Raw genomic sequence first — 25,317 nt, 5'->3', positions numbered from 1 at the left:
GCACCTTGTTTGTTGTGAGAGAATTGTTTGCAAGAATGGCAAAACAAAATGCCACACAAACTTTATTCATTTATTTGTTTATCAAATGCACGTGCTGGATATACTGATTTGAAGGCAGGAAAGAAAGACCTACATTTAGCAGGACATACCAAAACTTCAACCCCAAAGGTGAGAGAAGATTTGATAAGCCACTTAAAATACAGACAAAGCAAAGGATGTTTATGTTAGAGACTCTCAGAGGTGTTAATCAATGACTACTGTAAATCCCAATTACAAAAGCATGAACACAAGGGAGTCAGGTCTTACAACCACTAAGTTCTTAGGGACTTTTAAGAGTACATATGTACAAAGGGGTCGGGTAGTTGTTGCTGGTACATATGTTTTTTAAACATTACATAACACTATATAAGAGGAAAGCACTGACATCATCAAAAACCTCACCAACACTGATTGTAATTCACTCAACAGTATTTAAACAACACAACATACAGCCTCAGAAATTACCATCAATGGTGTTGTAAGACATTCCTGTTATTTTGCTCCCTAGGAAAGTGCCTTTGATTAGCTTACAGTCAGTCAGTACACAGTTTTGGCTTACAGAGAAAGATGTTTGGCAGAACATCAAGGGGAACATCACCTAAATTAGGAATTCCGCTATGGCATTTCCATGGTCTATTTAAGTTCAAGCAATATTTGTGAACATGGGTTACTTTCTCTCAAAGAAACCACATAAGTCAGTCTCAAATGTGTGATGTCAAGTATTTAAAGTCTGGAGCTGCTCCATAGACAAATGGGATATTGATTTTTATCTTCTTTGTACCCAAATAAGTTTTATTCTATTGTAGTGTACTCAGATCTGAAACAGAAAATGTACCCATTTACTCAGAACATTCCCCTGAGGCTCTCTGTGTCATCTGTAACATATTTCCCAATTGTCCATGGAGCAGTTCATTTTTAGAACTCTAGTTTTTGGATTTGGGAATTTACTAATATTTTTGGACTGCCTTAGGCTATAGGAATAACATATGAATTTTGAAAATGGGCATAGTTCCCTTTTAATCCCTTAAATTCATATCTATTGCAATAAAGCCAAAATGAAAGCAAAGGCACAGAATTCAAACAAAACTCAGAATCTCCTTCATGAGTGCCTTGCACACTATCCTAATGACATCACAGATTGGAGTTTTAGCACTCTAGTTTTTGGATATGTGAGAGATTTGTTCATGTTTGCTATTATTTTTGGACTGTCTTAGACTAACATGTATGACTGAAAATGGGTGTATTTCCCGTTTAATCTAACATTCATATCTATTGCAATAAAACCAATATGGCAGCAAAGGCACATATTTGAAACACAACTCAGAATCAGCAAAGACTCAAGCAGCTGAACACATTTGGAGAGCAGGAAGGATGCATCAGACAAGAAAGGAGAACTCTACTAAAGCTGTCTTGACACTGAAATGGATTGAGTCAAAAAGGTGAAATGAAAGGCTACATCCAATTCAATAAATCTACATGATACTGTTGCTGTGAGCAGAACTAGCATGTACAGGATAGACACGTATTGTTGTCACTTTAGAAGAATGTACATTTTTCTGTTTTGGCTGAAACAATGTCTTTTGAATGTGACTTTGATCATTCAAGGAGAAAAATCACATTAAAATAACAAGTTTAACGTCAGCCATCAGTGAACATACCGTACACACACATATATAGTAAAGCAAGCAGAAAATGTAATAAAATACATAACACACCTCTGTCTATTTACAAAAAACAATGTTGATGGTTTGTTTGCTCCAAAATCAATACATGACAAAAAAATCAAAGGCAAAAGCAGAATACATAGAAAATCATCTGAGCTTCATTCATTATTTAGCACACTACAAAATAACTAAAACTGAAACAAACACTTCCCTTTTTAATGCTACTGCAGCTAGAGTATAAAAAGACACTTAAATACATATTTTATACACACACTAGTTCATTTCTGTGCATAAAGCAGTACAAAGTGATTCATAACATTGGCACACACTGTGTGTCAGAATTGTAAAAGTCAGTAATATTTTTCCTTGTGAATTTTCCATAAAAATGTTTTACTTAACATAAAAAAAAAAAAAAAAAAAGAAATTCAAGAGCTGAGTTAGCAATACCTCTAAAGAACACAAATGCACAAGGAGGGATTCTGTACTGATTAAATTAGTTATTTTGGGTGTTTGACAATGAAAGGATGAATAGTTCCTAATGTGGAAAAGAAATTGGACTGACATAGTAGTTGGCTGCAGAAAGACAGTAAAAACAGAGGAGGTAGATATGGTGTCTCTACAACCAGCCTATCTGCGCATGTACGTGTGTGTGTGTGTGTGTGTGTGTGTGTGTCTCATTGAATAACTGGGCTCTGAAAATAACCCAAATGCTTCTCTATACGTAGGTCTGGTATTTAGATAGTTTACATTTTCTTTGATTGCTTGTATGCTTTTAAAGTGTGTTAGAGATGTATAAAACAGTGGAAACAGCACAATATACCTAAAGTGTGTTTCATTAAGCACACTTTTAAAACAATACTGAAGTAGAAAGTGTAACTTTCCTAATATCTTTAAGCTGTTCTTTGGTGTTAGCAAGGATTGTGATGATTATCAGAAGTCTTTGAAAACTATTCAACAGTATTTCAAGTACAGTGACATCCGCAGTCTGACACGCAGGCCATACCAGGGTGTGTGCATGTGTCTTTTTGCGTGTGCGTGAAATCTATGGCTTTAAATCACACTAAATTGGCTCTTTGACACTAAACCAGAATAAATAAACAGCAACAAATGATGATGACACATCACCACGAAATCACAGGGAACTTAAAGTCTAACTCTTAGTCATAACAAAACAGGAGGAATCCAATTTGCTCTGTGGTATGGTTTGTTGTGAGCAAAATGTGCACCAGCAATGACCAAAAACAAAAACACTGGAAATATCAAAACAAAATATATATGGATGAGGCGATTGCTGGTGCTCATTTTAAAAAGGCACATAAATCCTACAATTCCCCCCAACCCTCCGCTCTGTGTCGCTCTAAGCCTCCACAGCAGCGAGGCCGTTGCTGTGAGGTTTGTAGCCATTGGCCTCGGTGTTGTTGAGCGCCTGCATCTCCTGTTCGGCCACTCGCTTGTCTCTGGCTTCTTTTTCCCTCAGCAGCTGTCTGCGGTGGTAGAACAGGTAACCCGGCAACAGGAAACCAGCCAATGAGAATATTAGCAGTCCGAGGTTGATCTGAAGTACAGAGATGGAAAGTTACAGTCATACAGTTCCTAGTGGGTGCCAGAGGCCCCCCCACACACACACACACAAGCGTATAGAGTTAGAGATAAGTGTGCGTCCTCACCCAGTAGGGGTCTCCGTTCAGGGTTCCGACCATGACGATGAAGAGCGGCTGCTGCAGCAGAGCGATCACGGCGCTGATCATGGACTGGAGGCCTGTCAGAGTGCCAAAGTGGTTGGACGGGTAGCTGTGGGGGAAATACGGGTGTTTACCGACAGTTTGAAACACCAAGTGAAATGACACAGAGCCCCAGATTAGAAAGGAACATGTTAGAAAACAAATGAGCTAAATACTACTACAGATATGCAAATCCTACATGACAGCATGTTCTGTAGGTAAACAACAGGGGTTCAGTATTAACCTGTATCATATATTATGATATCCTACTGCATTGTTCAAGACTAAACTATTGAGCAGTTTATGAATTTTGTTAAATGAATGTGTTGCATGGTTGCAGTGGTGTGGTTGTTTAACACATAATACAGCATTCCCTACTTTTGTCAACACATCTGGTTGCTTTTATCACACTGTAAAGTGCTGCTTTATGTTTGGTGTTTATGTGGTGCTGGGAAACTGGGCCATGCCTCACATATTATACCGTTATAGTTGAATAGTTGATAGTATAAGTTGAATGTTTATTATCTTACTAATGAACTGGAAGCTAAAGGCGCGTTTCTCCGTATTTCTACTTTGTTAAAAATATATAAAATGACGTCACTTTAACCACTGCTTTGTGTTTTGAGCGTGAATTTTGTGAAACATTACACCCCTAAGGTTATGTTTTCCCATCTCCTCTCAGATGTGAATGTGTTAAACAGAGCTGCAGAAGATGCAGTTGATGAATTAGCACTCACACAGCAGCATAAAGGCCTCCGCAGCAGGAGTGGATGAAGCCTCGGACCATAGTGTGAAGGATGAAGGTTAAGATCTGAGTAAGAGAAAGAGAAAAAAGAAGCAACACCATCAATGGATCTGAGCATTGGGACTCTTTATTCTTTACTTAACCTTGCTCTCTGGCTGCCATAACGTGTGTTCTCATGTGTGCGTGTGCGCTACCTGTAGAGGCAGGTTGTCTATGAGGCTGCAGCATCCGAAAGCGAGCAGCATCAGGTTGGTGAGAATGAAGGCCCTCATGGCGTTGGTCACTTTCTGGATCTTACGGTCTCTCACGGGAACTCTGGTCTGTCTGATAGGCACAGACACAGAGGTGTTTTAACATTACGGTATGCTGGACCACGACCATTATAACGACACCATCCAACATTCATGTTTATGTCTATCATATCTCCTTACGTCAAACAAAATGGACCATAATAAGGATTTTCTTGCCACCACAATTTTATCACTATTGTTAATTCTACCGCTTTTAAACCACCAAGACTCACTATATGTACCTCTGCTCTGTGCCTGGGGGGACGGTCTTCTCCTCTTCACACTCCTTCATCTTCCAGTCCATTATGTAACCAATCAGAGGACACGTAGCAAGGCACAGCAACTGCAGCGTGCCAAAGATGGACGAGTAGAAACTCACTGAAAGAGAACACAATCAATCAAATTAAGAAACTAAAAAGACAAGCCAGACAAGTTACATAAAGTAACAAATAAAAAGTAATAAAAGTAAGTAAGTTATAAAAATTTAAAGATGTATTACACTACTCACCTTTCTCCTCTGTCTTAAGCACCAGCTGCTCAGATGCTGAAATATAAAAACAAAGACCCATTCTGTCAGTCACTTTTAATGGTAAAAAATGATAACGTATAATACATTAAATAGAAAACAGTAATTGTTTTTGTGGGAATGGGGTTGAGGGTTCAACACTCACGATACTCTTCACCGTGGGTGACCATAAACTCCAGCATCTTGTTCATAGCCCCCATGAAGAAGATGATCCTCAATTGGGTCATCCCCATTGTAACCAGACTCCACAGGAAGATGGGAGAGAACACAGACCGACGAAAGGGAGTAACATCTGAGAGAGGAGGAGACAGTTTGTTTGTTTCGATACGTCCCCACGCAGAAGGTGGCTCAGGTTCTGGTTCAGGCTCTAGTCATCTCACGTCTAGACTACTGCAACTCCCTCCTGATTGGCCTGCCTGCATGTGTCGCCCGACCCCTGCAGCTCATTCAGAATGCAGCAGCTCGACTTGTCTTCCACCTCCATAAGTTCTCTCACGCTACACCGCTCCTCCGCTCTCTTCACTGGTTACCAGTTGCTGCCCGCATCCGCTTCAAGACACTAGTACGGCCGAAGATGGCCGAAAGCCTACACATCTTCCGCTGAAGGCTAAAAACACATCTCTTCTGACTACACCTCGGATAAACAAAAAAAAAAAAAAAAAAATCTTGAACCTGCACTTTGATGTCTCTTTGTAGCTTTGCTTATTTAAAGCTAATTTACTTGCACTTATTACTTGTTGTCTGGAGTTTGAACCTTTAGAGTTGAAAGCAATTAATTGTAAGTCACTTGGATAAAAGCGTCAGTTAAATGACATGTAATGTAATATCCAATGTCAGTGAATGTATTTATTTTTATATTCCCATGAGAGGAGCTCAAGGCAGGTGATTTCTTTCGTATTAGAGTTTGAGTGTAAACATTGTAAGACATCCAGTCTGTCAGTCTTTCAGCAAAGCAGTTATGTCATAAAGATTAAAAAGTGGTTTCCAACCTGGGGGACGCAACCTACCAAGGGTTTTACAAGATGATTAACAGGATAGACAAGCAGAAAAAGCTAATTTCTGCTAAACTAAATGGTTTCTTGTAAATGAGAATGCTTAAGTGGGTAATACTGGGAGGCACTGGTATAAAGTAAATGGCTGAGAGTATAATGGCTGTGTGTGTGTTTGTTGACTTACTGGGTGCAGCATCAGATTCACTAGAAAGTTTCTCTGTGGAGTGTCGGATGTCTCCATTTTTCTGGCTAAGTCTTTCTCCAACAGCCTTCTGATCAGATGAAGGCAGCTCTTGCATTGTAAGGATCTTACTGTTATAGATAACACACACACACACACACACACACACACACACACACACACACACACACATAGAGGTTGGAGTGAAAGAGTGTAGTTCTGATAAATATAGTTGTGCTTTGGTGTCTCTGGGAAAGAGATGAAGTAACCGACCGGCGGACACACTGACCTGTAGTCTACCTCGTCAGGTGTTGGGAAGCCTTCTGCGGGCCAGTTGAGAAGACAGTTTAAAAAGACACAGGCAGCAAGACCTGCCCACATCCACATGATCACCTGGAAGGACACACCTGCATCGTAGATCAGCTGGGAAGAAAGGAAAGGGGGAGGAAAAGGGTTGTTTTTAAGCATCTTGCTTTAAAGTGGCATCCATTGATGTTTTTGGCCACTTGGGGGCAACAGAACACACCACTGGCATTGTCTCACCGAGTAAAGTTTTTTTGGTGAACATGTGAATGTAGCATACACAGGCGTAATTAGCTGAAAGACACTAATTCAATTCAATTCAATTCAGTTTTATTTATAGTATCACATCATAACAAGAGTTATCTCGAAACACTTTACAGATAGCGTAGGTCTAGACCACAAGCTATAGTTTACAAAGCCCCAACAATTCTAGTAATTACCTTATTAGAGCTAAGGAAGTGAGGTGATAATTCTTTGTGGGTTCACCCCTGTCCTTTGATCCATTGTTAATATAAAAATATTCATTTGAGCAGCTGTAAGTTTAAATTCAAAGTGATTTGAAACACACTGTTTCCTCACACCCTGTGGCTTCACTGAAAATCTATCACTTAATCCTGCTGTTTGGGATGTCAACAAAAGACCTCATTGAAAGAATTATGATATGTTTGTCTAAAAAAAAAAAATAATAATGCCAATAATGCTCTCTAATTGTACCCACAACATTGTTTATATTCTGAAAGCACCATGATGAATGCGTCAAAATTAGTGTCCATTTCTGTTAACCTTTGTAATTTACCTTGACTCCAGGGAAGGTGACAGCAGAGGAAGCGTAGGAGCCAATCATCAGAGACATGATGGTGGAGCTCAGAGCACCAAACATGTTGGGGAGCTGCAGGGACAGAGGAGTAGATACAATAGATGTCAGTTTTTACACTAATATAACATGTTCACCTAGACCTCAGCACATTACACCTGTATGTAACCTCTATGGGCTGACCTGAGTCAAAACTGTGGTTTAATCAAGATGCTGTATATTATTTTGACCAGCAGAGGGCAGACAGCAGCTGTGTGTCAGCACTATGAACCAGATTGTGACCTGGTCCTGCCTCTGGAGTTTGCACCCATGCACACTTCCCTCTCCCCACAGAGCAGACTCATTAAAAAAATATTAATTTCCATGTCATGAGGCAACAAGAAACAAAGTCTTGACCCAGTATGTGTCCTAACCCCATAATTCAAACACAGACTAAGCTATACGTCGTTCATCATCTTTATTCCTGCTTTTTCAACAAATTCTTTGATTTAGGATTAAAAACTGTGGAAGCCGATCTATAGGCAGCTCTCGATGAACTTCAGAGGACCCAGCGTGGGGGCATGCTTGACACATGGCAAAGAGAACAAGGTGGTGGGCACCAGGCACTAACACATCATATATTATGTTGACCTATTTACAGTAGTAAGAAGCTTAGCGAACATTACAATGACCTATTGTGCTGCCAGCACACTCGTTGTCCTTTCATTAGGGTTTTAAATGAGTCAATCACGATTATCAAATCACATGTGTGGGATTTTAGGTGTGCTGCATGACAAGCTGACTATTCTCTCTCAACACTGACCACAATTTTCAAACTTCTGCTAGCGTCACCTAATCGCCCCGCTGGGTCAGACTTCACCGTGTAGTGTCAGTGTCCCTTTTTTTCCTCCCACAATGTGCACTTTCCTCACTCATCTGAGCCTCTGGTCTGAGACTGGAACAAATGACATCAATTCAGAGTTGGGAAATTGGGAACATACTGACAATGATGCAAAAAAAAAATTTTTTTTTTTACTTTTAACATTCAATCAAAACAATGAACCAACCAATTCAGACATTCATTCTTTTGAGATTACTTTCTTGGATAGACTGATAGACTGACAGTGAAGATTCAGACAGAAAACATGTGGAAAGAGGCGTATAGCTGCAGCTACTGTATATAGTATTCATCTTGACCACTAGGTCACCAGGACGACAAATTAAGATGTTTATGAGTCTAATGCTGACGTTGGCCCTCTTTAATTTGTATGATGGAAAGGAGATAAATGAAGACTGGAGAGGTGAATGGTGGAAGGATGCAGGATGATCACAATTACAATTCAATTACAAAGTCTACAAACCTTGCTGACATGCACCGTAGAGGTGAAGATGGGGTTTGTAAAACGTGTTGATTCTATAACAGTATTTCAGTGTCCATTTAAGCTCTTTAAAGGAACACTAGAGAACTTTTTCCGCACTATAGCGCAAGCTGTAGTTCCAATAAGACAACCTGTAGGGGGACCGAAGCGGAAAAAGTTCTCTAGTGTTGCTTTAAACCTACATTAACTCATTGCTGGCCTCCTGGTGGCAGCACAACAAGCTGCAAATATAACCCTGACATATTATCACATTATGAAGTTGATAACATGTTAGCAAACAGTTGCTTATTTACACATCAAGCAGATATGGACATTCCTTTGGAGTAGGCTTGGGGCCACCTGATTAATATAAGTCCCTTATTTAATCTCCTTTTGGTCTTCACAGACTGCTGAGGGAAATATCTGGCTCTTTGGCTGCTAAATACTCTACTATGATCACCAGCTAGGCGCTTACTTTGCCGTTTGGTGCTGGGCAGGTAGCATACAGTTGGGTTTTTTGTTGAAAAATGTAAGAGTGAATCAAACCAGTAAACTTGGGGGCCAGGAAGCCAAAGCAATAAGATGAAAATAAAGTCTCGTAGAGCTGAGGGGAACTGTAAGCCTCTCTGTAACCCCTTTCACATAAAAGTGTTCATTTGATCCATTGTTAATATAAAAAAATATTGATTATAGTAGATTTAAGTACAGCTGTCTGGAGATCAGGCTGTGGTGACAAGTTAGCAGCTGGCTGGCTGTGTGTGTGTGTGTGTGTGTGTGTGTGTGTGTGTGTGTGTGTGTGTGTGTGTGCGTGTGCATGTGTGTGTGTGTGCGTGCATGTGTATGAAAGTTGGCTGCTGTCTGAAGATGCTGTCTGTGTGTGTGTGTGTGTGCGTGTGTATGAAGGTTGGCTCTGTCTGAAGATGCTGTATGGATGTGTGTGTGTGTGTGTGCGTGCATGTGTATGAAGGTTGGCTGCTGTCTAAAGATGCTGTCTGTGTGTGTGTGTGTGTGTGTGTGTGTGTGTGTGTGTGTGTGTGTGTGTATGAAGGTTGGCTCTGTCTGAAGATGCTGTATGTGTGTGTGTGTGTGTGTGTGTGTGTGTGTGTGTGTGTGTGTGTGTGCGTGTTGCAGGGGGAAGCAACAGGTCACTCATAGGGCTGACAGAACAACAAGTTTAGCAGGTAAACAGGATATTCAAGAGAGCCTGACTGTCTGAGCGAGATGAGAAGAACAACACCAGAGAACACCAGTCCTCATTCAGCGCTTCTGAGAATCGAAATACTTCACGGCCCAACTGTGGCCATGAGATCTACTGTGCTGGACGTTCTGCGGAGAGATGTAAGCGAGAGGGCCCTCTGAGCACACAAGGGTGTTCTTAAGCAAAGATATTCCAGCCATGTGAGATGTCAGCTAACTGATGTTTTCTTTCAGAACTGTAGTAATGTTTCTGAGAGATTTGTGTGTGAGGCAGAAAGCAAAGACAAAGTGTGAAATGTGTGCATGTCTATTATTTATGTGCATGTGCCAGCAGCAGATGCTGGTGTTCTGGCAGTTCTCAGAAAATACATGTTTCAAACAGGGCCTTGCGGCACATGTCCTGCATACTAACGCTAATGACAGAAACATGTGACTGTATGGAGGCAACACGAGGGTCAACTGGTGTCAGGAAGTCACAGACAAATGGAGCTTTGGCCGTTCGCTTGTCACGACTTATGAGTTCAGGCTCTACACCTGCTGTGCTCACACACAAGTCTTTGGCACTGAGTTTAATTAAGACCTTAATCGCTGAGAGAACGGGCCAAATAGTAGCTTAATGAGGATTGAAATTTTGATGCAGCTCTGAACATAAGGAAGAGATGCAAAATGCGGGACGAGAAAGTGGAATAAATGGGAACAGGAGAAGGAGAGTGGTGTATAAAATAAGCAAGGATAGGACTGACAATAAAGAGAGGTAGTGGGAGGAAAGTTTTTTTTTCTTTTTTTCGGTTTGACTGATCTCCCCAAGCCACAGCTGCAGCCTCTCTCTCTGTGGCGATCCCAGCAGGAAACACTAAACCACAGCTGATTAGCACCGGCTTCTTCCCTCCACCTCAGTTCTCTGCCGCCCTTTCTCACTGTTCATGGATCAAACCCTTATCCCTCACAGCGTTGGCACAGTCCAGCTGCACTAGACTTACTATAACACAAAAAAGTGTTATAGTAGTCTAATGTAAAGACGGTGATTCAACTGCCCTCAACGTACTCTCACTTTTGTGATATCTTGGTATTTTACACAAAGCATCTTTCTAAGAGTCATCCCCAATTTCCTGTAGTGGCCTCTATTTGTTCAGCAAATTTCAAACAACCTCAGCCTCTCTCTGCTAGCTGAGACCAGAGTTAACACGTGAAAGTAGCGATAAACGGCAGAGTGCACATTTCTCACTAGCGTGTGATCAGACAGGCCCCAGTGCTGCTGAAGGGCAATTCTACATCTGTTACAATAAGTGCAAGAGGACTGTCCTCATTCCTTCACTGCCAATGTGACACACAAGCTTACAGTCATAGTTAACAATCAATAATGCTAGTTAAGTATGAGGGAACCAGGACATCCTGCAGGTATTTAGAGTAAAGATTGGCATAGTTTTATGCCGGTTAGCCTAATAGCTGGTAAGATTTGCATTGAGAGATGATTTTATGGAAAGTACCCCAAGCCAATCTCTAGTTATGGTGAAGGGTATGTGATGATAATTCCAAAGGGAACTTCATCAGGATGCATAGTATCCTGGATCCATGAAATAACTGGCCTTTAAAAATAAAAATCTGCTTGCCTCTATGGGAATTTAACATAGGGGTGTATTCACTTTTGTTGCCAGCAGTTTAGACATTAATGGCTGTGTGTTGAGTTATTTTGAGGGGACAGCACATTTACACTGTTATACAAGCTGTACACTTAATACTTTACATCGTAGCAAAGTGTAATTTCTTCAGTGTTGTCCCATTAAAAGATATAATGAAATATTTACTAAAATGTGAGGGGTGTACTCACTTTTGTAAGATACTGTATATAGATGCTTGTTCCAGCACAAGGGTGAATCTGGGGTTGGCTTTCACTTAGCCTCGTTAAGTCGGGGAGGAGGTGCTAATTTAAGATATTGTGATAACAGACCACAACTGACAAATCCACGCAATCTTCAAAATGTTATTTTGTCCAGAAAATAAATTGTTCAGGTAAACTGCTAGACTGGTGCTAAGTGACTTGATCATTTAAAACTTCCCTCACTGCTCCTTTAATTAAAACCCATAATCTGTTGGCCTCTTTGCTGTAATTTATTGGCCCCTTTTGAGGAATTTATATTTCTTTGTCACTTTTATGCTTTTGTTTGTAGCATGACTTGATGTATTATTACTATACACATAGTAAATGTGCACAAAATATGCGTGCAAATAATGTCTGTAGGGCAGAGGAGTTAAGTACACTGATCAAGGTCATACAGGTAGATTATTTCTTCAGCAAAACATTTTCTTTTAAATGTTTTATATTATATAATGATTTCCACCACACCAGATAATGTTACATATATATTGTAATTGTATGTTATACATTTCCAAATGTAATTGTATCTAATCCTATAACCAACTCTCTATAACAGTAAGTTATGTCCCTCATTCCATCTGACTATAAAAGGACATGTAATAATAATAATAACTAGGCCAACAGAGATTTTGTCTTGTTTTGAGCTAGAGCACATGATTTAAATCATGATGGGATGAGTGAGTATGTGTCTCAGTCATTGTGCTCTGCTGTCATTCGCGCTTCAGAACAACAACAACAACAAAAGTGTGGAGGTCAGTCAAAGAGGAGGAGGGTGTTACTCTGTGTTGTTACTCAAGTGTGTGTGTGTGTGTGTGTGTGTGTGTGTAATATTATTTAACCAGTGTTCGTGAGTGATTAATAGAATAGAAAGAGTACAATGCCTTCCTGTGTGAGAGTTATGTGAGTGTGTGTTAGTGGCCAAATACTATACAAAGTTTGCATGTTGCTGTGATGCTGCTACGATGAGTCTTAGGCTCAGGATTAAGACATGACCCAGTGTGTAAAACTTCAGATTTTCTCAACTATGAACCAAACATGCCATTTCCTCTTCTGTTTCCCTTAAAGCTTTAAGGTTATTAAAATCCCATACTACTGTATGTTTTTTTTAATGGAACAGGGCTGCAACTAATCTTTAAATTCTTCTTTTGATAAACTGATTTACTCCATCACAGTTTCCTAGAGCTCAAAGTGTTAAATGTTATGTCCAACCAACAGTCTAAATCGCAAAGATCTTCAATTAACTACAGTTAAAGACAAAGAAAATCAGCTTAAAACTTAACTTAAAAGAACTTAAAATACAGCAAAATTTGGCTTTTTGCTTAATGATTAATGATGATGATAGTAAAATGCTTAATAAAATAAAAATATCAAAATACATGCCGACAATTTTTTCTCGATCGACTGATTAATCGCCTAATCATTGCAGCTCTTCCAAATGTCTTGTGCATCATTTTAAACACATTTCCCCTAAAATCCAGCCTAACATATTTCATATCTTTGGCACACTTGGGATATCTACAAGAATTTGAAATACATTTGGGTTTAAACAACATGTGGTTGCACATCATGAGTTTGTAATGACTGACCTCCAACAGGACGCTGCTTGTTAAAGAGAGATATACATGCACAGTTCACTGTACAAGTGCAGAATATGCATTTAATTTGAGACAGAGACAGAGACAGTTGTCTTCTTTTCTACAGAGACAGGCTGAAGTCACCATACAGGAGGAAGGTCATAGGAGAGGATAGCCTCTCCATACTTTGCTTCATTATCTAAACATCTGTTTTATGTTTGTCTCCCTGTGTGTACATAACCATGCACACACATGTGTACATGTGCACAGTCATGCAGAGTTGAAAAGGTTCTACATTGATTTTCTGCTGACTGCTGGGCAGAACAGAAACAGGAGAGAGTAGATAGGAGGAAAAGAACAAAGGAAGAAGGAAGGTAGTGAGAGGGAACAGAAGAGGCAAGGGAAAGTGTAGCCATAAGTCCTTTAATAGAGGTGAGTGGGCCGAGCTTCGGGGAGGGTGTGTGGTCAACTGCAAGCTGTTATTGGTGGAAACATAAATGGGAGACTTTCCATCTGGGAGAAGTCATGTGCATCTCTGACTGAAACACTGTTAACAAACACGCACACACATACCTGAATGCTTGCCGTGAAACAGGAGGCAACAGCAACAATAAAACACACTTGATAATGTTAGTACCAGCTGACACATCACGCGCAAACACACATGCCTGACGTGAATGGAAACAAACCCAGCTCCCAATCACAGCACACACTGTTTCCTCAGCTGAGACTAATAGAGGCCCTGACCACGCTGAGACTCTCAGCTACCTGCTAAAATTGCTCTGCTCATTTGTTCCAGGAACACAACCTTACATTACAACTTTCTCAGAATATAAGTTATGTAACCACAGTAGATACTTTCAGAGCTGTAATGTTGGGCTGGCTGCATGGTGCTGTCAGAAAGAAAAAATGAGAGAGGAAGAGAGATACATTGTTTCCTTCCTTTTTTCCATTTGCTGAGAATCTGTCAAAAGATTTAATTATTTTTGTGTTTTGTTTTCATAACCTTGGTTTCAAACATTTGGCCCTGTTCAAATTAAATATTACATTTGTTATGGCTGTCCTTGACAGTTTTAAATACACTATAAATATAAGACCCACTGACAAAATGTTTTTGGGAGGCATTCAGGGACACACATATAGTACATAGTGTCAAAGCAAAGGCAGCCTCGGAGGCATTAGATCCGTCTAATCCAATTTGTGGTTTGCACAACAAAGCTCCCAAACATAGTCCTTTCAACAGGCCAGTTGTAATTTTCTTTTTCTCCCTCTATCTCATTACTTTATTTCTCTACAAGGTCAGAACAGGTCTTATGTACAGAAGTTGATGACAAACACAATAGCCATCAAAATACGGTGTCGCTGAGCATGTGGACAGGACCTCATCCACCAAAACAATGAGAACTGGCATAGAAAAGAGTAATCGACTCCCCAAAGCATGTATAACAAATCAGTAAACTACGAAACCAGAAAAGACACGAGGATACCACTCTGTTGTAAATCAGAAGCTGGGCGACACTGGATCTGATTTAACACATAACCAACATATAATTAAAGAGGATCAACTGTTTGACCACAGATGTCTTTACTCTATGCAGCCTCTGCAATACATGAATGCTCTATCTAACGTTTGTGCTACTGATTATTATCAATTATCACAATCAATTACCCAGGTGATATCAAGTCTTATGTGTACACATCAATATTATATAGTTATATATATTATCCTCCATTAATCAATGAGTCTTTAATGTTTACTGTCAGTTGTGTGTCTCACCGTGAGTGAGGTAAAGGTCAAGCAGATGCCTCCAAAGCCGTTCATGGAGAGAGCCAAGAAAATGAGCGGTGACAGAACTGCAGAGAGAAAAAAAACAGAAACACAGAAGCGGTAGAGCCAAAATCAATGTTTTACGTTTTTTTCATGACTACACCTGAAGATGAGGCAAGAAGCTAATTGTCATAAACATTTTAATGTAGTTATCCCACTTCTGACATCTGAAAAGTGTAATTGTGAATTCATCTATTTTTTATTTACTCTCTTTTTATTTGTCATTTTTCTATATATTTTTTGTCTTCTTTTTTGTGGGTTTCCTTGTGTCTGTTATCTTGTTTGTTGTACATTTGTAAGTGGGGTGGGGTGTCAGACGCTGCTGGATGATCCAACAAGCAGTTTGTTTGAAGCATATTGACGCCCTTTTAAAGTGGAAGTAGCAGTTGGTACAAGAGCTCAATAAACAAGCTTCAGTAAATCAAATATTGCATTTTTAGGTAGCACCTAGCACAATCAGTATAGTTACATACAGTTGTTAAAGAAGGAGTGTGAAGAAAATAATTTGTGGATTGTTTGGATTCTGGCCATTTTTACAGCTTTGCACACCTGTTCAATTGCACCTGGTGTAAGTGTTGTTGTATTGAAAAGTGTAATACTGGGTAACATGGAGCACACTGTCTTGTCCAGTGAAAGGAGCCTCTCCACAGCCCAATACGTAATATATGCTATTAAGATGTAGTAAAAGACCATAATTCAGCTTAAAAGGTTCTACTACTGATACTGTATGTATATTTATTCATTTATATGCCATGCTATGTTTATGCATTTTATCATTGGACCTATGAAGACATAAATGGCACCACTTACAGTAATACAGTTTTATGTAGTTTTTGTTATGTTGTATATTTAAGTATTCTAAACTCAGCCCTTCATGTGTTGTGAGCTGTGAGTGTGTCATTAATTAATACCTGGCATATGCAAGTTCTAGTGTATGTGCTTGTGTTTGTACTCACCATGAGGGTTGTAGGCAGACGCGGCCATCATAACACACGACAGACCGAAACACGAACTGTAACAAATGAACCAGGATGTTTTACGTTCTTGCATATCATATCTTAGCATGCTGAAAGTCACATTTAATTAGGGTTTGTAGGGACAATGCAACACGTTTAGTAACTCCCAGAGGGCCAAGATAGAAATATCAGGACAACTAACTGCTCGTCACGCAGCATGTAAATGCCTTGATTCTTAAAACAGCCACTTTATTCAGTGGAAGTGTGATTCAAATGAGATCAGATACAGATAAGTTTAATATGGCCAGTAGATGTGAATAAACCAGCATACATTACACAATATTTTCATACTTGAATAAGATGAAAAAGTACCATTCACAAAACAGCAGTTTAGTCGTTGGTTATCTGTCAAAGTGTGTTATCTGTCAAAGTGTGGTTTAACAGCTTGCAACTGCAGATAAGCTCCTCAGTTTTTATCAACTTTCATCTTATTATCAAAGTGTCTGGCTACTCAATTTTATAGCTGCTGAAAATGAATGAGAAAGAGAAAAGGTGTGTGTGTGTGTGTGTGTGTGTGTGTGTGTGTGTGTGTGTGTGTGTGTGTGTGTGTGTGTGTGTGTGTGTGTGTGTGTACAGTTGTGTTCACGCCCAATGACAAAGAATTTCACAACTTACTGCATAAACACACACACACACACTCTCTACTGCCCCGCCTACACTTATTGATTCACATACTGTCAATCCACTTTGGGAATGTGATCTGTTTTTTTTTTTTTTTTTTTTACTATAACCTCAGTAGTAATTGAGGAATTGACTTTCACTTCAGATTCACTTCACCATCATCACATTTATTAAAAAAAAAGTGAAGTAGTCAAACCTCCAATGGACAGAGTCAAGAAGTTTTCATAAAGCAAATCCGTATCTTAAAAAAAGAGATTAAGGTTTTCGTGAATTATACTGAACATAAAAAAAGACACTTTAACATGTCAACCCCCAGCAGACGTGCACATTCCTTTACAAATGTGAAATGTCTGTGACCATTTTAAAACTGTTACCTGCCCATCAGGCGAATGAGGCGTGGTCCAAACCTGTCCATCAGGATTCCCAGAGGCAGGGTGGTGGCACTGAGCAAAAAGGACCCGATGGTGAAGCCCAGATTCAGCATCTCCTCCTGGTCCACGCAGCTGAGCCACTCCTCCACCTCACTGCTGGAGGAGTTACCCAATGACACGACCACAGACTCATTCACTGCGGGAGGGTTGATAAGAGAGGTTAGTGGTCAGTATATGAACAGAGAAAGACCAATCAAAAACAAGATGTCTCAGTAACTACTATATTCAAACCATGCAACAAAATAATAACAAAATAGACAATAAACCAAATAAACATTAATGACAACACCATAAGCCCGTCATACATGTCTCTCCCCAGCACAAAGCTTCTTAGGAGCCCTCCAGAAAGCTCAGGTACTTTCCCCATTTTCTAGTATAGACATCAAATCTGGCAAACCGTTTACATGACATCTTTTTAAACGCTTTCATCCTCCCAAAATTAGGGCTGGGTACCGAACGTCGATACTTTTATGGTATCGAAAAAAATAACTCCAGTCCTATGAGTATTGAAAAATTCTTTATCTTTCGGTGCCAAATTTTGGTTCCAAAAGCATCTGAGCGCATAAGCGCAAGCTTATCTGTCCTCTCTGTATATTGACACAGAGCGGAGCTCCGACCAACACACACACACTCACGCACGTACACACGGAGTAAACTGTTTGGAGTTTTGTTGAAGTCTCAGAGAGTCACGGTTGGTCTCAAGTGTAGTTACAGTTTTTTAAAACTTCACGCAGGCAGCGTTTGCTGCGATATGATATTACAGTTTTTTCCAATTGCTAAACGACAGTGGGCACAACTGGAGTCACATCAAACTACAGTCTGCACTACCAACAGTCACCTGAGCTAAACAGTTAACATCACCAGCAAAACAGGCTCAGTGCAGCCAAACACTATGCACAAGCCTCACTGAGATAACACACACTGTCACTCAGAACACACTGAGGGTAAAAACACTAGCGTCAAACACCAATACAGAAATTACAAACTTTTTCATCTTTACAGTTTGAACAATTTGAGTTTTTTACATTACTCAATAGTTTATTTAAGGCCAAAATATAGATTGTATAGCATACCAATTTTTACATAAGGTAAAAAAGAAGGAATGAAAATCAGCTGTTTTCTTCAATATGGTATTTTGTCTCTAGTAATTTATGGAATTACTGGGGAAAAAAAACTAAAGGTACATACATAACAGTACCAAAGAATAGTGTGACTAATCCTGCCTCGCTCCAGCATCATGTGGCAAGTTTTCTTCATCACATTGGATGTCTGCATCATCTCTAAATTAAAATGAATGTGGTGTTTCTATTGCTTTCACCACCATTACTTTCTGAAAAACATGTGACTCCAGTTGTGCCCACTGTTGTTTAGCTATCGAAAAAAACTGTATTGGCTATCGAAAAAAACTGTATTGGCGAGCCGAAAGCGGTCGCGGTACTGTTGCCGTTACACTTTGTCTTACAAGCAGCCACAACGGTGGTTTCTCTGCCCTGATGACTGACTGACAGGCTGAGCTTGCAAGGCAAGGCACTTTTATTAATGTTACTCTGAGTGAGCAGTTTTACCAGATTTTTTTAATTTTGATAACTGTTTTGATTCACAATTAAGGTGGAAAATAAAAGCTTTGTGTTTAATGTATTTTTGTTGATGTTGAAATGAATTTTAAAACATATGGTATCGAAAAAAGTATCGTTAGGAATCGGTATCAAAATTGGCACCGGATCGAAAAATTCTGAACGATACCCAGCCCTACCCAAAATAATATGTCAGGCTATCCTTAAACTAGTCTGGACCCAGCTTCTTATGTGCTTATCCGTTCCATATAGGATTGACCCATCTCCCAGAACAAATAATCTTGGGCTGAATGGAACTTGGGTCCCTGCAATCCAACATAGTTTATCTTGTATCCTAAAGATCCTAGGTAAATTCCTGGACCGTATCACAGGACATGAAGTAATTGGCCGTCCTCTGTCTTACATTTCCAACAATTTGGTGCGTCTTTTAGACCAATTCTAAACAATCTGGAGGGATAACCCTGAATCTAAATTCAGGGTTAAGTGATGGAGAGCTGCTGATTTTACCCACAGACTGTAAAAAAAACGCTTCCGGGCTTGAAAAGTGAAGCCAATGCGGAAGTGCCTTAAACCTGCATTCTATCTAATTTACAGTCAGTTTTACAGACAGTCCACAAACCAATCGGTGACGTCATGCATACTATGTGCACTACGTTTTACAGTCTAGGATTTTACCTGAGCACAAGTAGGCGTAGAAGCCTTCCCTTTTCAGCATGATGAGCAGGGAGCCCCAGCCCAGCAGCACAGCCGAACACAGCAGGTTTTCAATCACCGCCGTCACCGCCATCCACCAGCGTCTCCTGTAGGCCTGGAGGAGAGAGGGCCCCATCGCTGCTGTTCTGTGATTGAGGAGGGGCAAGGAGGGAGGTGAGATTAGATTTTTTTTTTTTATGTTAGTGGCTAAGTTAATTAACAGCAATACAAGTAAAGCCAAATGGTGTGTTACCTGTACGCATTTTGAGCTATCTGTGGGTATGTCTACACTGTATACAGCAGATGTAAACGTACACACCACGATTACCAACCTTTTGCAAGGTAAGGCAGCTTTATTTGAATAGCACATTTCGGCAACAAGGCAATTCAAATTGGTAGCTTAATTTGCACACGCACAAACCACAAAAAATGTGATGCAATAAAATAACCATAAAACTCAATGACAAGCATGATATCATTCATTATGACCAATGGCTCTTTAATATCTGCTGCAACTTGAGTTTAAAGAGAGTTCTGAGTTCTGTCATTAAAGCCGCGTTTCGACCACAGGAACTTAACCCCAGAACTAGGAACCTTCTGAGGAACTTGTTGCGTTTCAACCACAGGAACCAGAGTCTAAATTTAGTTCTGGGGACATTTTCTTTCTTTCTTTTCTTTCTCTGGGGGCTTTATAACCCCCCAAAAGTCCCTGATCAGAGGGTAGTACTTTCTGAAAGTACAGGAACCGTCGGGGTGGGGTTTGCAGGTATGATCATTGCTGGTTGGTCAAACACATATAGCACTGCTGCTTCATCTCGCCCACTGCTTCAGAGACTTAATGGAGGCCCTCAGGACGGGACATTTTTCTCTCAGTTTGCCTAATGAGTGCCCATGTGGCCAGTCATTGTTTTGTAAATCCCAGTTGGCTACCTGACACCTTGCACTGCATTGTCTTCAGAAATCCTCCCACAGTGCTGCCAACAGAGCAGCTATTTCCCTTGATTTTGACTGGAGGAAATGCTGAGTGCTCAATATGTCTGCTATTGTTTTGGAAATAGGGATAGCATCTTAAAAGGGTGACATTTCAAGCTGAAAGTTTCATTCTAGGAGTCTTTTAACAGCATGTAACCACAGTTTAGCTTTAGGGGTTTATCTCATTGACATTAATGGGTCAAAAAAGTGAGTGAGTGAGCAGCTTTTATGTAAACAATGACAAACAAACAGAATACAGAAACTGATGACGTGACTGACCAAATAGAGGTCAGGTTAGTCACGAGTCACACACACACACACACACACACACACACACACACACACACACACAAAACACACACACATTCTCTCTCACAGGACAGGCAATGGGAGGTTTGTGACCAACACACAGGATTCAGTCTTGACTGCCCTGACAGAATCATACACACATCTGGGAAACATCTAAACACGAAATAAAGATCCAAATATAACCAGCTATTCCATTTGGCGGAGAACCAGAGAAGATGTGGAAAGTAACAGAGGGAGGAAAAGTCTCAGCCAATTGATTTGAAGAGAGGCGCGTAGGGGGGAAGGGGGGGAGGGCAAGTCAAGCCCTTAAACAGGAAAGACTTTTAGTAGTTCCTAATGAGGGCATGTCTTCAGTGTGTGTGTGTGTGTGTGTGTGTGTGTGTGTGAGAAGACGAGAGGACCTAATGGGACAGATTTGTCTGTGTGTGTCCATGGGTCTGCGTATGTGCTCATGAGGCGTGCATGTAATGCGATTATGCACAGCACAATGAACTGCCTTTGTGCTGAAAAGAGACTTTGAAAAAGAGGATTTCTGTGTAACTGACACCCCATGCTGAAAACCCCTTCAGCACACACACAAACTCCGCAATTCTCAACAACGAGGCGACAGAGCGCGACGGTGCTCATTCACAAGTGTATAATCCATAAATTAATCAAGTTACACTTTTAAAAGTTTTAGAACTATTTTTCTGTCAGTGAAAAGAGCATCTGTCTGGTTTTATAACTCCAACAAATTGGTAAAGATGCCTGAAGTGGGGAAACAAGACAAACAAGATGAATCAGTTAGAGCAGCCGCTGTTAATGATAGCATAAAAAAGATGCTGCCATAAGATGTAAAAAGTGTAGAAAACTGATCCTGACAACCTGATTGAATATCGTTAATCAGAATATCTTTAATTTAACATTATCTGTGTCTAGTAACACCAAGACCTTACTGTAAAGGCAGGGGTCAGATCAGCAGAGTGGGACTTTTAATTCCACTACTATGCGGCGTAGTGCCAGCTTTGTGTCACTTTGAGCACTATTAATCCTCTCCACGTCCTCTCCGTCTGACCAACTAAAAGCTACAGTCTTTGTGTCTTTGTTTAACATTATAGAGAATTGTTACAGTTTTTTTCCGATTGCTAACATGCATTGGTCAAAACTGAAGTCACATTGTAAAAACTCTTCACACAGTCAGCGAAACAGAAGTCTATGTGGACCAAACTGTGAATCATTTTTCATTGCTTTCACACAAAATGCATTCAATGACCACATTCACCAAAATCCATGAACCTTTATCCTCCACCACCTGCAAAACACTATGTACCTGCAGAACATTGTTCAAGTGCTAACACACTAGTTTCAAAACTGTTAAAAACACATTCAAAGCAGAATGATGCATTTCTGCAATAACCATATTTAAATATATAGAAAATCGTATTTTCATTTATTATTTATTTAAAATTTAGTTAACCAGGTAGGCCGTTGAGAACAGATACTCATTTGCAACGGTGACCTGGCCTAGGTAAAGCAAATTTCGGATTCATTCTTGTATCATAAACTTTGGTGCAGCCAATAAAGGAATTTCTTTTTTAATTCTTATTCTATAATGAAATACTGATGTGAAAAAACATTCAAACTTCAAAGATAAAAGTTCATCATTTATGTAATGCTCCCTGTTGTTATTGTTATTTAGGCCAGTGTGTTGAGTGACAATGTTTGCTTTCTGATTTGTTGCCGGTGTTTGGTCCACCAAGCTTATTTTACAGTAAGACATGTATAAAGTGTTTTGGTGGTTTGAGTGAGTTTTGGAGGTGAGATCATACTGGTTTTTGAAAAAGTGGCGTCAGTATTGCCCGATGCTTGTTAGCAATCGAAAAAACTGTAAATGCAGAACTAGTCTCACAACGTACATGTAAAAGTTATGCACTGGTGTTTGCAGACACACCCTTTTTCAAACCTGAACAGACACAGTCCATTAGAGGCCTCATAGACTGTCACATGGAGTGGATTTACGGTCCAGTGGCAGCAACACACAGTAAATACACATCACATGCACACTTATTTGCTTGGGAGACAATGTTGTAATGCAACCCGGAGTCATGGACTCTTAGTGTCACGACAGCAGAGCGTGTGACCTGTAAGAAAGGCATCAGTCGCTCCTCAGTGTGTATTTGACCTCCGGTTAGTAGGATGTGGACTGATACAACACACACAAGTCATGCAAGTTCCATTCCTACACTCTGGTTCCCGCCTGTTTTGTGCTGCGTGTTACAGCAGGAATCGTGTCTTTTTTGTCTTGGGCTAAAAAGGAGTGGTCTGGTGTTGTGATGCAACAAAGACTTGCAAACAAGCTAAACACAAACATGCAAAGACTTATTGGTTGGCAGGCAGTTGTGAACCCCTGCCATAACACTGTGAAGTGTGTTTGTGTGTGTGTGTGTGTGTGTGTGTGTGTGTGTGTGTGTGTGTGTGCACGGGTGTGTGTGTGCGTATGTGAGTGAAAGCTGCTTCTTGAAATACCTGAACATCAGCAGCTGATGCAGTGTTGCCATGACTAACTCCACTGTTGGAGAGTTTTGGTATTCATAGTGGAGGTTATATAATAGCCTATCATATTACATGTTAGATTATTATGATAAAAAGAAACGTTTTCAGCTGCTTCTGTATTAAAATGTGAGTTGACACATTTCAGTCTTCTTTCAAGTATTTCTGTTGATGCTCCCATCCAGCCCTGCTCTTTTTTCCCCGCGGGGATGTTTCTGACCTTGACCAGCCATGTTTATCAACCTCTGCCGGACATAAAGGACCGCAGGGCAAACTCTTTATCCTCACAAGTTTCCAAGAAAATAAACCACGCGCCCTAGGGGACTGTGTCCCCTGAGGAGTCCAAAAACGCAACCCCTGAGGCTGCCCGGCCGGCGAGCAGCTGTCTCTCCGCGGACATGACCTCAGCCCGGGTTCTGGTTACCGGAACGGTGGGGCGGCCGCTGAAAGGAGCAAGTCTGCTGCCTCATTCATGTGCTGTCTGAAATTGTGAACTCAATTAAGCACAAGTAAGACTGTACAAAAAGTATAATAATACCATAATACCACGTGCCTACAGGTGACAGTGTAGGAGGCAGAAACAGAGACATGAAATCACTGTCAAGAATATGTGGCAAAAGGGATTTATTAGTTCAGTTGTAGGCTAGTAGCCTAGTGCTGAAATTATTCATTGAACAACGAAAATTAATTGTCAACGATTTGAATAGGCTAATTGCTTAGTCAAGTCATTTAAGAAGCAAAAAATGCCAAACATTTGTCAGATCCAGCTTCTTAAATGTGGGGATTTTCTGTTTTTTCTGTGTTTTATAGTAGGTAAATTCAATAGGCATAGGCTATGCATTTCGAACTGATGATAACCAACATTTTTTTTGTCAATAACAAAACTGTAGTTTCAGCCCTAATTTTAAAAGAAAATGTTGGTAAGAAGACACTTTTTTTGACATTGAAGGTTAATTATCACCACCAGTTTCTCTGAATGACTGCAATGAACACAACCCACTTAAACACTTTGTTACAGACGTCTTTATCCTTAAATTAGATTTTTAACGATTTCAATCGAATCATAAAAGGTTTATAGAAAATCTGACTTTAGGGGTGCCCTTGAAGGCAACAGAGGCTATTTCCCTAACTCGAACCACTTCTTCTTGGTAATAACATTTTAATTACTGTGTGATAAAACATGTGTCTAATTGTAGCTATGTGCTTATTATATAGGGCTAAGCGAGCACCATAATGACAGTATTTGGGAGTTCAGGCTACCCCTCAAAGAAAGATAAACAAACTAACAGCATCTGAATGGTGACTTGCGAAACAGCCAGTTCCTTCATTCAGGTTAGGCTAGCCTACTACTACTCTACTACTCACCCTCATTTAGTAGTTTTCTACTGACACATTCACCTCTCTGTGAAAACACTCCCCGCCCCGCATTCTTCATATTTGCAGGATTAGCCTAATACAGACTCTAGGCTACTCTTTGCCTTTTCTATGTAATGTAAAAGTCGCAGTTTCATGCCACGTGTGAGGATCTGCTGCCGGTTTGTCTTGCTACCGCTTCATGCCGCCAGTTTACACACACGTCATTGCAGTTAAGCTACCTACAGTAACAACTTAGAGAATATACGGGGGAAATAATGTACTTACTTCAGTTGTGCGTCTTCTCATAGAGAAATGAAAATGTTTCTTTTTTTGTTGCTTACTGAGTGAAAAATAAGGATCAAAACTCTGTTCTCACAGCTGATTGTTCTTGTTGACTGGTGGTAGTAAACCCCTGAATTAAACCTTTCCTCTCTCCTCTTCAATTGTTTCTTGTGGAGGTAACGTGCATGGGAGACTCCACACTTCTTTTCTTTCTCTGGTTTCATATAGACTCCCCCTCTTCTAATTTGACGTCTAATTCCCTCCCTCTTTCTATGGGAGGAGAGAAGTCATTTGCCACTTCACACACAATGTCTTTACACTCAACTCAATCCAAATGTCCTTCATAGAGCCTGCAGCTAAACGCTTAAAATGAGCTATTCATCAAATAATGAATCATTATTAAACAAACTTTTGTTTGAGTAGCAAGTTTAGAAACAAGTAAAAGTC

The 25,317-nt window shown here is 40.2% G+C and overlaps 1 protein-coding gene across 2 annotated transcripts; it reads right to left on the bottom strand.

The window, feature by feature from the left end:
- Positions 1-56: 56 nt before the first annotated feature.
- Positions 57-25,098, bottom strand: slc43a1a (solute carrier family 43 member 1a). 2 transcript variants are annotated; one of them, XM_028589243.1, is made up of 15 exons: positions 24,874-25,098; positions 19,405-19,568; positions 17,099-17,291; positions 16,044-16,099; positions 15,037-15,113; positions 7,258-7,350; positions 6,448-6,581; positions 6,162-6,289; positions 5,131-5,277; positions 4,968-5,003; positions 4,702-4,837; positions 4,364-4,493; positions 4,162-4,235; positions 3,371-3,494; positions 57-3,258 (listed from the first exon to the last, which is right to left on the bottom strand). In XM_028589243.1, the coding sequence occupies exons 2-15, from the start codon at positions 19,556-19,558 to the stop codon at positions 3,061-3,063; spliced, it is 1,680 nt and encodes a 559-aa protein (XP_028445044.1). In that variant the 5' UTR covers positions 19,559-19,568; positions 24,874-25,098; the 3' UTR covers positions 57-3,060. The 2 variants fall into 2 exon arrangements, with proteins under 2 accessions (XP_028445044.1, XP_028445045.1); XM_028589244.1 differs by lacking the exon at positions 24,874-25,098 and adding an exon at positions 24,598-24,755.
- Between the last annotated feature and the right edge of the window lie 219 nt (positions 25,099-25,317).

Source organism: Perca flavescens, chromosome 10 (genome assembly GCF_004354835.1).
Source record: "Perca flavescens isolate YP-PL-M2 chromosome 10, PFLA_1.0, whole genome shotgun sequence".
NCBI classification, from domain to species: domain Eukaryota; kingdom Metazoa; phylum Chordata; class Actinopteri; order Perciformes; family Percidae; genus Perca; species Perca flavescens.
Note: the sequence above shows the minus strand (reverse complement) of the source record. Positions and strands in the feature narration are given on the sequence as shown.

Coding starts and splice junctions, on each gene's coding strand:
- slc43a1a (XM_028589243.1), bottom strand. CDS start 19,558: ATGGGGCCCTCTCTCCTCCAGGCCTACAGGAGACGCTGGTGGATGGCG. Junction 16,100..17,098: donor CTCATTCGCCTGATGGGCAG/GTAACAGTTTTA, acceptor CATTTGTTACAG/TTCGTGTTTCGGTCTGTCGT. Junction 6,290..6,447: donor CCTGACGAGGTAGACTACAG/GTCAGTGTGTCC, acceptor TATCTATAACAG/TAAGATCCTTACAATGCAAG.